Genomic DNA, 14,328 nt, shown 5'->3' on the forward strand with positions numbered 1-14,328 from the left:
CCTAGCACTTGGAGTTCAATATGCTGGATAATATTTGAAATTAGCATTTCCGTGTGCTACCCTCAAGCAACATGTGTAGGGAGCCACAACTAGGGAGCTCTTTTTCTTGGCTGCCATTGAATCCAATTGCTTGCTTTCCAAGCAATTCTTGGAGATTCTCCAAGCAATTCTTCTCTCTTCACTTCTTACAACTGGTACAGAAGTGATTTTCTTATGTTAAAATATCAATTACCCACTCAAGCGAAATTGGCTAAACTGTGTAAGTGGTGGAAGAAGACAGGCTGAGAAAATATTTCTCATGTCAGCCCTGTTTTATGAGGAAATAGTTGGATTTAAAAAAGCCCCAAACAAACAAACAAAAAAACCCCAGCAAAAAATCCCAACTGACTTTTCTGGACCAATACCCTGAAAATTCTAGAAAATTAAAACTTACTTTCTTTAAAGAAGCTGATAATCAATCTCACAGAGAATTTGTTTAGCCTACAGAAGGGCAGGTATTCCCTTTGGTATGGAAGTTCAGCTGAGATGCTTGGAAACTTAAACCTGAAGCACAGATGCAACCTCTTTTATAGCATATTAATTTAGCTCTTATTATTGAGATTGGTATTTGCAATGCTGCTTTCTCCAGATCAAAAAACACTCTCTGCCTTCCTGCCCACAAAGTGAAGCAATAAAAATGAAAGTAAGTTACAGTAAGTCTTAAATAAAACAAGAATATGAGAAAGAATATGTGCTTCAGGCAGCAAGTCCAAACTGAATCATCAAATACAGTGGTGTTATCCAGTCACCTTGCCTCCAGGAGGATCCTGTGTGGGTCTCTGGTGTGCCCTACTCTTTGGAGGAAAAAAATGGTTGTATGTTGCTTAGTAAGTAAGGCAGTAAAAGCACATGGAAGTTTAAAGTAGTTAACATTGTGGGGGTTTTTTTTGCTTTTATTTTGCTCATTACAGAGGAGATTTAAATTGGGGAAAATAATCAACTGCAAAATCTCCAGAGCTGGAGTAGAAGTGACTTGCAGAAGCTTCATGCTGTCAGCTCAGCCTGTTTGTGCATATGCTGAGTGTAGCATATTTAACTGCAGGTTAGTTTGGGAGCTTGCAAGCTTTGAGGTTTTTTTTGTTTGGTTCATTTTCTGGATTTTTTTTTTTTACTGCTTCGTAGCAAAATATTAAGATGAAAATACTAAAATAGCAGAAAGGTTTTACTCCTAAAATCTGTCATCCAGTCTCCTTGCCACTTTACATCACTTTGTGCAATTCCTGTGGGCTAGCTGGTACTGCGCCAAGTTAAATTTGATTTCTGCTTTGGTTTGAAGAAAGGATGAAGATTGTGAACTTGAAAGGAGAGGAAATGTGCAAGGATAGAATTTATAATGTCAAAACTCCACATTTGGGGGGTAATTAAATCACACAATGCGCAGTTGCCAGGAGCTCAAGCTTGAGATTAATTTGCAAACCTGGTAGAAAAACGACCATAGAATTGCTTTTTGAATTTGACCTTTTTTTTCCCACTCTCTTGAATAGAAGAGGGAGTGAAGAACACTTATTCCAGCAAGAACCTGATCTGGGGAGGTGGCCAAAACCAAGACAATGTCTGTACGCTTTAAATAGCACATCCTCTTTCTGTCTGATTTTATGTGTATGCTGGTTTTAGGTTTTGGGGGTTTTTTTCATTCTTCTGCTTAAGTTACCTCGGATATTTCTATCTGAACCAAACTGTAATGTTTTTTTCCCCTCTTTCGGTAGCTGCCTCATGACAGAATAAAAACTGGATGCAAGTTGTGCATTGAGAAGTGATTGATGTGTGCTTGTGCAGCTTGTAGCACTATGAGAAACACAGGTGCAGCTGATGATGTTTGCTAGAAGTAGATTGAAAAAGCAAGCAAATGAATTTTCACTTCTGCACAGAAAGCCTGTTGTAAAACTGCAGGGCAGGAAGCAATTCCGGAAGCAAAAACTCCATTTGTTTCTGCGGGACAAAATGAAGAGGCTTCTCCAAGGCCAGGTAGATGATAATTCAAACCATACACATCGCTGCCAGCTCTCTCCAGTGGAGATTGAGTCAGACATGTTTGTTTGTGGAATCAACAGGAGCTCTCCAAGCACTGAATTTTCCATGGCTGGAGGGGACTTTCATCAGGATGGAGGCCATGATTCCAAGGGAATGAGTGAAGTGTGCGTTGGTGAGGTGGAACTGAACTGGGGTGGCTACGTGAAAATACCATGTTCAGTTCAGCAGAACAAGAAGGACTTGCAGGGAAGTTCTGATGGTATCACAAAGACCTCTTCTGAAATAAAGGGCAGAGTGTCTGAGGGTCAGGACCTTTCTTCCCTGAGCATTACCATGAGCTGGAGGGATGCAGCTGAAAGGCAAGGGTGCTTTCCCAAGGAAAAGCCCATCACATACAAGAGTCGAAGAAGGCAGTCAAGAGACCGCTCAGCTGATGTGGTTGATTACATTGTTAAAGAGCTACAGGGAATAAGTCGAATCCAGACAGAGATTGCAGAGCTCCGTCAGCACCTCACCTTGATAAAAGGCTCTGTGGATGAAGTTTCCAGCTGTGTGGACACTGTCTTGAGTGAGATAGAAGGCCTGCAAGGTGGTTCCGGTGGCAAAACCCAGGGTACGCATGCTCGAGAGCCAAGAATGGATCTACAAAAGGAAGAACCAGTGTTATATTTTTATGGCATCCCAGAGAAAGATGGTGAAAACACAGTAGAGCTTATCTGCAGCTTTTTGTCTGAATATCACTGTTTCAATGGTATTCAGTGCAGTAAGTATATAAAAGATGCTTATAGGTCAGATATTGGTACAGGCAAGCCATTAATGCCAAGACCAGCAGTTGTGAAACTTGTGAGTTGTGAACAGAGAGACTTTATTTTACAGAAGTCTATCCTTCTGCAGAGCTCAGGGGTCCGGGTTGCTACCAGTGAGGAGGAAAAGAGGCAGAATGGCCAGAGGGACCAGAAAACAGATTCAGTCTCTTTGCAGTCTGGCTTGAAGAAAAACAATCAGAATTCAGTGAATCCTGATGGAGAGAGAAATGATGTAGTTGGGCACCTTCAGACGGACTCATGCCAGGTTAAGTATAAAAGCACAAGTAGGAAAGCAGAGTGTGCAGGGGAGAGACTTGATTCTGTGCAGAAGTCAGCCTTGACCAAGAAAGACACCTTGATACTTGAAGCTGGAAAGGAAGCACAAACAGTAAGCTGCAGTGAGCAGCCTTCAGATGACAGGGACCTTGCTGAACCTCCACAGGTGACCAATTCACCTAAATCAGGTGATGGAAATCACTGCTGCTCATCTGACTCTTCGGGTCATGCAAGCCAGATGTGTGCTTCAAGTAATGGTAGTGAGCAGAGGCTTGACACTAAGAGCATCACTGAGAATTCTTCTTCTCTTCTAGAAAAAGATGAGGGGATAACCACAGAAGAAATTGAAACAGACTATGATAACTCTTGCAAGTTTACCAATGCAGAGAAAGGTGATGTTCAAAGAGAAGATGTTTCTAGTGGGGTGACAACGATTAGCTATGATCATACAACAGATGAAATGGCTGACAGTAGTGACAGCTTGAAAGATATGATCCAAATGGACCTGAATGATCAAGATCCAACTGATCAGGTCTTTAGGGATGTCCTGGAAAATTCCCAGTATTTCCTTGACCACTCCCGGGACAACATTGATCTTGTAGACATGAAGTTTTACACTAATAAGCTTGGGAAAGCTATTCACCACTTCAGGTCTGCTCTGCAAGTGGTGTTCCATAAACTGGAGACAAGTGATTCTGAAATCCTTTTGGAAAATGATAGTGGCTTACAGATGGATGATGACAACACACTTATGCTGACCAGTTCAGGTATGGGTGGCAGCTCTGACTACTTTGCAGAAACCCCTCCTAGTCAGTCATCTGAGAGCCAGGCAAATGTAAATGTCAACAGTGAAGCATCTGCTCAGATGCAGCTTGCTCCTTCCAGTCTTTCCTCTGTTTCTCATGAGCGTCCTGTTTCCAGTGTGCCTCCATCATCTGTCTGTGAAATCCCTGCTAGGCAGCAGTTACCTCCTGAGGAGCTTGGAGAAGATGGGAACTGTTTACCTGAGCCGGGAAGGGAGTGCAGGCCCATGAGCCTTGACAAGGTGTGCGCAGAGACCATCTACCTGAACAAATGCATCAACAATTTCAAAAATGTGCTGAGGGAAAAGAGACAAATGCGTAGGAGACTCTTAAAAGAATTAGCACAGGAGGGAAACTGGATTTCTGCTGAGGAGACAAATTCAGGTAAAATGAAAAAAATGTTTTTAAGGAGATGTCAAAATCTGGTATTTATGCAGTCAGCAGCCAACACTTCATTCTGTAGGTGAACTATGAACATTTTGTGAGTTTATTAAAAGTTGTGAGCAAATAGTTACAAAGACGAGTACATGTGCTCTACAACAGTACTGACAAAACCCCCTAAAATTTACTGTGTAACATGCTGAAATGCCAGTTAGCAAACTTCAACTTTTTTTTTTTTCTTTGAGAGAGGGAGATTTGCACTTCTTCTTCCAAATAGCAGGTGTTGAGGTTTTTCGTCATAATTCGTGACTTGGTTTCTTGTTAAATATAATAGCTAAGACATGTGATAACAAAGTGTGCATTTGAGCTATAAGTAGCCAGATTTGCAGTTTTGAGAGTTGAGTGGATCTAGACTTCAAGTGACTCTGCCACAAAGTGGGAGTTCTCAGTGTTTAATCGCTCCTAGATTTTATCCTAGTAGAGACCTTTAAAATAATAAATACTACTACTAATAATAGTTTAAAAATGGGAATGTTTGAACTTGTATTTTGGTATTGTTTCCATAGCTTGTCTATGAGATGGAAATTTTTTTGTTTCTGTGGAACTGCATCCCTTATTTCCAGCACAGATTTTGAAATGTGGGACCAAAGCAGATATGAGCTGATACAGTGGTGGAGCAGTGTTGCTAAACCATTTCCTGAGTCTGTGGGAGATAGAGCTGACTGGCATCTTTTGATGGGACATGTTTTGACAGCCTTGATTTGGTAAAACAGAACCTAAAGTTGAAGTGTAGGTCCGTCTTCCCTCTTCCTCTCCAGGCAGTGAGAAGGCTTTCTCAGTGTCATCCCTATGAGTCACTACGCAGTTAAGGAAAGAGGCTTTGTTTCAAGAGTGGAAGTTAACTACTTCTTGAAATCTTCACGTATCCTTGTATCAAATACTGTGTTCACTCTTCTTGCAATCATGGAAGCTGGTCTGAATGATCAGGGAGCTCCACTCCCTGCTGAATTCCAAGCGCTTTTCCAGTGACTCTGCTTTCACTGTGAAGAAACAATCTGTCAACCCATACTTGATTTCTGTACCAGTCATCTTCTCAGATAAGCAGATCATAAAGCTGGTAATCAGCTCTCTGCTTTCTTATTTTATACAAGGTCTTTAGTATACAGTTGGCTCAAACAGTCAGTTTTTAATGAGGGAAATGATGGGGTTACTTAGTGGGCTTGGCACAGATACTTTTTTTTTTTTTTTTGGGGCAGTGTTTGTGTGGTGCTCAAGTCCGGAACATATGTCCTAATTTTAGAACCTGAGAGAACAGGCAGTGGTTTGGATTAGCATGTGCCACAGCACAAGTACTGAAATAGCCTGTTTCTGAATGTGAGAGGAGGCTGCTCATCTCAGCAGAGTTTGAGCATCACAGGCATGTTCACAAGGCAAGAAGTAGCCAAAACAATTGAAAAGGAGGAACAGAGCTGCGCATTGTACCTTAGCTCTGGCTCCAGGGTGAATTTCTTGTCCTCCCTGGTTCAGTTCTCTTGAACATCATCCAGTGATGTGACAAAAAATTGGTGGTACTTGTCTGCCACTCCCATAAAGATAGACCTGTAGTAGATTTGGCAGTTGAAGATATAAAAATAAGTGTGTGATGAAGTCACAATATAGGAAATGTACTCTGAGAGACAGAAGGAGTCAAACGAGCCAAAGATAGTGGAAAAAAGTGAATGAAGGATAAGAAAAGCAGGACCTTGGGGAGAAAACCCTGGAGATGCCAGGAAGCAAAGCAGCCCAGACCCTGACAGCTAGACAGGGAAAGAGTTGGGACTAGATCATCTTCAAGGTCTCTTCCAAGCAAAACATTCTATGATTTTGTGACTCTCTGAAGCAGTGTTGTTTTGGCATGCATTTTTCAAGAAAGAGAAACTGCAGTTCTATGTCCTGTTTCAATGTTCTCAATTGTAAGCCAAGCTTTTATTTTCTTCCTTTTGAAAAAGCATCATACCTGGAATGCAATGGAATGTTGTTGGTTTGCTTTTTTCCCCAGCTGTAGATGAGTGCTTGTGTCTTACTTTTAAAATGTAATTTGTTGTTAGTAGCCTTTTCAGTTCTTTGGTTCTGAACCTAAACCTCACATTTGCTCAAAAGTTCAGTTCAAGATATTTTCTTAAATGTGGTTGGCAGCAGCTTCCAGCAAAGGAATGGAAGATAAGTTTGAAGGTGTTGGTAAATATGCATGTTTTGGTGAATCAGAGATGATGCACTGGCATAAAGGTTTAAATTATTTATAATTGAACACAGATGCAAATTACTGAAAGAACTTGGAACTTGGCAGATGCATATAAATAATTGTTGTGTTTAATTGGAAGTCAAAAGAAAAAAAAAATAAAATATCCCCTGAAAATCTGAGGAAGCTTTTAAAGTTTAAATTTGAAAAAAAAAAGTATAAGTGAAGATGATGATAGCTTGAATTTGTTTAAAGTAAAGCCTTGAAATGCTAAAGATTTTATGCTATTTAAGGTGGCTGCTCAGAAGTGAAACTGTGACAAAATTCTGTGATCAGGGTTTAGCCAAGTTAGTCACCATTGATGAAACTGTGAGTGCACGTGCTGTAGTGAGATACAAGATTTTAAATATGTGTCTGCAGTTACTCAGAGCTTTGCCAAATTTTACATTTGGCCTGAAACTGTCCCTACCTGCTTTAAACTGATGGGCCTCAGAAATCAAAGATGAATATGGATTTTAAGCCAAAATGGGTTTTTTGGTGTTTGGTTTTTTTTAAAATTATCCAAAAATTAGTCTAATGCAAGATTTTATTGCTTTGTATTTGTATAAAAATAAGTTTGACCTATATTTGAGAAGCTCCAGTGCCCTGAGGTCTTAAAATTTGGCAGTGCTAGCCTGTGTCAAGGAATTTTCTGTGGAAAATCAACCCCAAATGAGCGGAGTGAATACGCTTTTGAAAAATATGTAGTTTGCATATGCTCACTGGTAGCTTGCTACTGTTGAGCTGTTGCATTGCCAGAGACTCCATCTGTCCTCAGTGTTTTCCAGCCGGGAGCTAAAAGCAGGGTTTCCCTGCTCGACGTGACTGAGAGCCACAGCAGACCTGAGAGGGGACACAAGTCCGGGTCTCCCGCATCTTCTGCGCTTCAAGACTCCACAGGAGAGGCCAGGAAGGAGTAGAGTTCAAATGCAAAGGAATGAAAAACCCAGGAATGAGGGATGCCTGGATCTGCCTGGGACACACTGAAACCACCCCAGGGACCAAGTCAGGAGAGATTTGGCATGGGTTGGAAGGGCTTGGGGTGACTGTGTAAAAAGAAGGACAAAACCAAAGGACTTAATGTGGAACTGTGTCCGTGTAGGTGAGAAGGTTTTGCTTAATTAAGCAGGATGGGCAGGCTAAGTTCAGAGAACAGTCAGAAGGGTCCATGTCAGGCAAAACACATTGCCATCTGAGTCTGAAAGGGACTGCAGGTTTCCTCAGTTTCTCCAGGTCAGCTGGTGCAGAGCAGACTGCCAAAACACAGCACTTGTGCCACATCAGTGGTTGCAGTATCCTGCTGCTTGTGATTTCTTCTCCATTAGCTCCAAAGGTGAAGCCTGCAGAGTGGTACAGAGGCTTTCTGTCCTAGTGAGCATCCATGCAGGCATGTCTTAAGGTGGAAAACAGGATTTTTATTTTAGCTACAATCCTGCACTTTGTTTGCTAAAGTAATTTGACTTCTCCTTAGCGATTGAGTTAAAATAGCTTCTCTATTTTCCTGTCTTAGTGATTGCATGTCTGTAATTACACCCATATAGACAGTAACTTCAAAAACTATTTTTGCTTTTAAACCAATTTGAGTGTCTCCTGTTGCCATGAAGATATTCCTTCCCCTCCATTTTTCATACACAAATGAGTAATAGGATTCTTCTGTGCAGATAGAGAATTATCTGATTGGAAGACTTAAAAAATATCATGTCTGTACCGGAAGTTTTGAGTATGACTCTCATGTAACTTTACTAGCCTTGAAATTGCCTATCCATAAACATGCGATTTTGTGTAGGAGGCTTCAGGTTTTTTGGTTTTTTTTGATCAGAGGAAAATTGCCTAGATGTATAAACTCAGAAAATATCTCTCTGCATTATGATATTTGCAAAAGCAAAATGTGTTCCGTGGGAGCTGCCAGTTTCCTCGTACCGGGCAAAATATACAGGGAGTGAGGAATGGAGCAGGGGGGATGTTTCAGATACAGGGATGCAGGCAGTAGATGCAGTCTGGGGGAGAGGGGAACAAATTTCTTCCTCCTTATAATAAATCCAGGGTTTTTTCCTGTATGATAAATGGCAGGTCCAATTCAGTGTTAAGATTACTTAAAATTCTTCAGTGAACAAAACAGGAACAGTAACTCTGAAAAGAGCTCTCAAAAGCATATATTTTAATGCAGTCATGGATAAAATCTGATGAGTTTAACTTGAGGTGGTCTGTTAGAGATCAATTGTCTGGTGCATGTCCCAGGGAGCACAGCACATGGGAGAACTCTACTGCATGTACGTGTTCTCAACTTGAGACAAACCTTTACCCCAATTTCTTTAAAAATCACTATACAGAACTCATGGCAGAAATCTGGTGTACTAACTTTTGTTCCTCTCCTGCTTGTCTTTTTTTTTTTTTCTTTCTTTGCAGAAGGAGGTAGAGGAGAGCTCCAGGTTGGACATGTTGTCCCTTGTAACCAGCATCTCTTTCTGAAACCCCTGTGTGTGCGTGTCTCGTCTTCCTGTAGCCAATTGCTCCTGCTGAGGCACTGAGATTCAGTTTAGCATGTTGTGAATGTCTGACTGTGTATGAGTAAAGAGTCTGTTCAGTGCCTATGACCTTGTACAAAGAGTAAAACATGAATGCTTGGAGTGATCTCCTCCCTTTGGTGCTCTGTGGGGTGCGTGTGATGTGCACAGGCACCACATTAGCAGAGGACAAGTTGTTAATCTTCTCTTTTCCAGTCTTCCTCTTTATGGATCTAGTTTAAACCAAGTATTTCCTCATTTTTCTTCAGTTGTATTATTTCATTTCATCTCTGTCTTGTTCACTTTCATCAATTTAAGTCAAAAGTTCGTCTGGGCTATAGTAGTGAGATTAATCAAACCTGGAATGCTGAAAGATGTCTGCGGAGGTCCTATGCCTTTTTAGGTAGTCACTTTGCTTTGAGCAGGACCCTGTGCCCCATGAAAACGGCAGAACCTTCTCCTTAATATGTACAGTTGTTGTCTTTCTAGTCATGGACTGGTTACCTCTCTGCCCATTATCCTGTGGGCAACAGGTAACTCCTCCTAGGAGGATCTGCAGAATTGTTTTGTTGACTGCTGTGTGCTTTGTCAACAATTGTGTTAGCAACTGTATCTCACATAGAGAAATTACTGGCTTTTGGAATCTCAGCTCTTTTATTTTCATGACTCTGTGCTGTGTGCATTCAGTGCCTGCTGTGCTTCCCCCTCTCCTGTAGCTGTATAAATAAGGCAGAACTGGCTTCCAGGAGAAGCTGAACCTTGCACGGATTTTTGGGCCTCCATGCAGATGTCATCCCTTGAGTTTGTGTTTCTAAGCTTCATTGGCTCATATATAAGTAGTTTTGTTTCCTTCTTACTGATAAATATCTGTCAGTTAATGACTTTTCAGGAATGCAGAGATACCTGGTGTCAAATATCAGTGTTAAATACAGTCCTCTTTTGACTTCAGGGCAAAACCACTGCAACCTCCTTTAAACTGTTCATCTGGCAGCTGGAAACATGGTACTGGATGATACATCAGTTGGAAGGAGCTTCCTTTGGGGCTCTTCAGCCCTTAATAAATGGATGCTATTGCAGAATACAGAATGAATTTAAAATAATCTCTTGACTTGGTGAAGCTTTGGATTCCATGTAAAATTCAGCATACCTGAGTGAATTAAGACATTGAACCACGAGACTGACTAAATTGGGAAAATTTAGTTCAGTCTGACTCTGTTCATGCCACTGAAGAAATGCACTAATTAAACATGACCAAAAGTTTAATTTAGTCAGTTGCTCCTTGTTTTAGCCTGATTCAGATTAACCTATATCTAATTGACGGTTTTGAGGTTTAATAATAAAACATGGTATTTGGAAACGAATTGGGTTGATTTTCAAAACAAATAAGATGTCATTATTGATTTTTTTATCTGTTTAAATAAAGCAGCATAAAGCAGCTTTACATGTTTTACATCTGATTTATATTTTAAGAGGATAATGTGCTAGACACAGTACTTAGATGTGATGGAAAATTACATTGTTAGGAAGCCTTTTATGTGGAGAGCTAGATTTATATAAAAGGCTAACCGATCTGTGGATGTTCTTCCTTTCCCTTGTGGTGCTCCAGACTTTATGATTTCTTATCTTATTTCTTTTTTTCCACTCCGTCCATTTTATGGACTTTTGCTTCTACAGAAGTGCATAATTATTTGTTTTGCATTAAAGTATCTTCTTGTGTATGAGAGAATTTGCAAAATTTTAAAATTGGAGCTTTGTTAAATAACTTCTCAAGTTACTTGTAAGCCCAACTACTGCTTTTCCTTAGTAAGCAAAACTACTGTTGTTTCCTTTATAGGCTTCACCAAACATTGCCTTCCCTATGACTGAATCCTTTGCCTTAAGTAACCGTGTCTGTTGCCTTGTTTAATCCAGGGCCTTACATTTATGCTGCTCTGTCACTGTTGTAGTTTTTCTTACTGGTTCTTGGTTGATAAGAGACTTCAATTACTTGGAGAAGACCTTTCAGCAGCTGGTTTTGGTATACTATACAGCTTTACTGTGGGTGAATATACTGCACTACTAGGGCGTAACAAGCATTTCCCCATTTAAAGTATTTGTTGGACAGTAGGTATAAAAATGTCATCCACCAGCATCAGAAATTTTTTTTTTAAAATCAAATGAATGCGATGGTTTGTTTTATTTACATGTTTGTTTCTCCATTGTTTCAGTGCTCTTATATATGCTTACTTCAGGTTAAAAAAACATTAAATTCAGATTCAGTCTGATGTGGCTGCTTTCAAGGAAAGATCAAGTGACAGAGCTGTGCAGAGAAGGCCATAATCCAGCAAAGCACTCTCTGTGACTTGCGGCATGTGGATGGATGACAGGGTGTTAAATGTGTCTGCTTTCCCTTTGCCTTCCCATTTGTCCTTGGCAAAGACAGTGCTAAAACTCTCACAGGTGTTGCAGTGCTGTTCTCACCTGCCTGTTGTTTCTGCTGCTTGCCCAGGCTCTGACCAGCTCAGGCTCCTGCTGTGGGCTGAACTTGAGGAGACCCATGGCTGGTGACAGACAAGCCCAGGGCAGCTGCTGGAGCCCTGCTGTGTCCTGGTGTGAGTGCTGCCTTTGGAGAGTTGGAAACTCACCACCTGCAGCAAATCCATCTGGATGGACAGTACTGGTGTTTGCTTTCTTTAAATGAGGATGAATATATGAAGAGTTCTTATGCCCAAGAGGGGTTCAAACTGTAGGTTATTTTGTTTAGCTGGCATTGCTGGAGATGTCTTAAGCCCTCATGCCAGCGCGTGTAGCTAATGCAGGTTCTGGTTTTTTACTACGCTTGCACTTCATCAGTGCAAGAAGGGATGCAGAGGACTTCTTGGTGACTGCCACTGTGTGATCTTATGCCATTTTCTTTTTATATAAACCTCCCAATGTCATTCTCTAGAACTGTTACAGTTTGGTGTCTGCTTCTCCTTTTGAAAGGCTCCTACAGAGCTGTTGTTGTGACACGCCTTAGAATTTTCATCCTCTGTTTAGCTGCAGTTCTTCTCCAATTCACCTGCCTGTTGAACAAGCACAGGAAAAGGTTCTTTTTGCTAGAATAAGCAAGATGTTTTGTTCTTCTCCTTATAGGATTGTGTTTACATACTCCAGCTGCTTTTGCCATTTTCCTTTGTGATTGTATTTTACTTTGATGCAGAATAAAAAGATTTCATATGCTTTTCTGAAGGAATCTTACCAACATAGTACAAAGGTATTTATACTTTTACTTCTGTGGAGACATTTCATTGGACTTATTCTATGGATTATGTTCTGTTCCTGCCTGGCTGTATCATAGAGGCTTATGGTCAGTTTGATGACTAGATCTCAAATCCATTATTTCATGCCTTTCTCCACTGAGGAACACCTTGTATCAGTCAAATTCATGGCAGCCTTTGGGGTTTTGACCTTGCCATTTTTTCCATGTTTGATCCTCCATTGTTGCAGTATTTACTGCCATCAGTTATTTCTACTCGACCTATGAGTTCAGTGTCAATAATTCTCCTGGGTTTGTCATTTCCAGATTTTATCAGCAGATCCCACTTACTCCCACTAGCTTCCTTATTGCGTTGTCCATGGCTGGCTCAGTTACAGTTACTTGTTTATCCACCTGAAAGCTCCTTCCTCCTCCTCAGCTTATCCGGTCTTTATTAACGTCACATGGCACTGCATCAAAAGGGTTTTTTTTAAATGAAAATACAGTTCATCATTCATTCTATAGTTAGAGAAAAATAGTTGCTTTGTGAAACAAAACCTGTTTTTCAGTAGCCTCCATCTTAATGCTTTCCTTCATGTTTGCTCAGAACCCTGTATGGATTTTGAAGCCATTAATGGTCCTAAACTAATCTGGATCACATTTCCCACCTCCACATATACACACTTTAACTGTGAGTACTGCATTGGCTCTTCTACAGTCTCAAGGCATCAGCCCTTGTTTGATGGATGTCAGGTGCTGATTCTCTTGGCATTTTCTCAGGGAGAAGGCTGCCTGGAACAAATTGGCTCTTTACTTTGCTTTCAGCAGGTGATAACTCCTGCTTTCACACAGCCATCACCTGCTTTGGCCTTGCATCAATATTGCCACTTACTGAAAGCTCTTTCTTTTGTTTTGTGCTATTATGCCCAGATGATTTTCAATCTTGACGCTAGAGAATCCCTGCCTTTTGTTTTTATTTGCATGTCTGAAAGGCTTGGTCAAAATAAATTATATTTTTGCCCATTTTTTTAAATGACCTGGAATTCCTGGCAAGTTCTACTTTGCACATCACAAATCTGGGACATGATGTAGGTTTGTTTCCTGATCATACTTTCTGCCTTCCCCACGTCCACATTCCTGTCTGTTCTCTGTTGACTTGTGGTTGCCTGTAGGAAATTGCTTAACTAGGTAACAGCTTTCCTTATATCTTTCCTTCCCCCTTTTTCCCAGATTCTTGATGCTCTTGTGGTCTCCAGTGAGCACACTGTTTTGTGGTCTGTTAATGTCTCAAATATCAGTCACATTTCATTCTCACACAAAATGATTGAAAACATTCTTATTACTGACTTCTGCCATCGATGTTGCCACACTTGTGTTTGTCATTCTCTGTCATTCAGCACAGCTGAGCCGTTGGTGTCAAGCTCAGTCCAGTATGAAACCTTTGTCCATTTTAGTGTTGCTTTCTAACCACAGCTCTTCCAAGTGTTCGGATGCAAAGATGATTGTAGAGATGTCCTCCCCTGTGTGCTCAGAAGGATCTGGTTGCCTTTTCTTTGTGAAATCTCTCTTGACCAGCAGTTGGTTCAGATCCCTCTGGAGAAAATGCAGATTTCAAGCTGAGGGGTTTTGGTAGCAAAGCTTGGTGGAGCCTGGTGTGCTGCTGCAGCTCTGGGGAAATGTGCATGGTACTGGACTGTGGGTCTGGGGCCCTTCCTGCTCTGCCGGCCTGCCTGGTCATGCCCATTCCATTATGGATAACATCGTACTGTTCCATCTGTTTAAATACAAAATAATAAACATTACTAATATGTAGTCTTTAAATCTGTCTATTCTGTAACTTGTAAGACTCAAAAATACAAAGTTTGGATATTTGCTTCTGTTCGACTTGTTATCTCAAAGAGAACTCCTTTCCTTGGTTATTTCAGCTCTTCTTGGGAGTCTTTGTCTGTCACCTGTGAACAGTGTGGGATTGCACAACTCACACAGAGTATAGGTTAGGAAAAAAAAAGGAAAAGAAAAAAGAGCTTTCTTCTGGGGCTGTGTTTCTTTATCTTGCATAAAGTTGGATCTTATT

At 40.8% G+C, this 14,328-nt stretch overlaps 2 protein-coding genes across 4 annotated transcripts in view; both read left to right on the top strand.

The window, feature by feature from the left end:
* Positions 1 to 14,328, top strand: part of LOC311165470 (protein unc-13 homolog B-like) — a gene marked incomplete at its 5' end in the record, with an annotated part of 207,766 nt that overhangs the window by 107,232 nt on the left and 86,206 nt on the right. The gene's annotated exons all lie outside the window — the stretch shown is intronic.
* LOC311165559 (uncharacterized protein) lies at positions 1,981 to 7,453 on the top strand (the record flags this gene model as incomplete). Its single annotated transcript, XM_084225635.1, has 2 exons — positions 1,981 to 4,279; positions 7,293 to 7,453. The coding sequence occupies 2 exons, from the start codon at positions 1,981 to 1,983 to the stop codon at positions 7,451 to 7,453; spliced, it is 2,460 nt and encodes an 819-aa protein (XP_084081761.1).

Source organism: Fringilla coelebs (assembly GCF_963513975.1).
Source record: "Fringilla coelebs genome assembly, chromosome: Z".
NCBI lineage: Eukaryota > Metazoa > Chordata > Aves > Passeriformes > Fringillidae > Fringilla > Fringilla coelebs.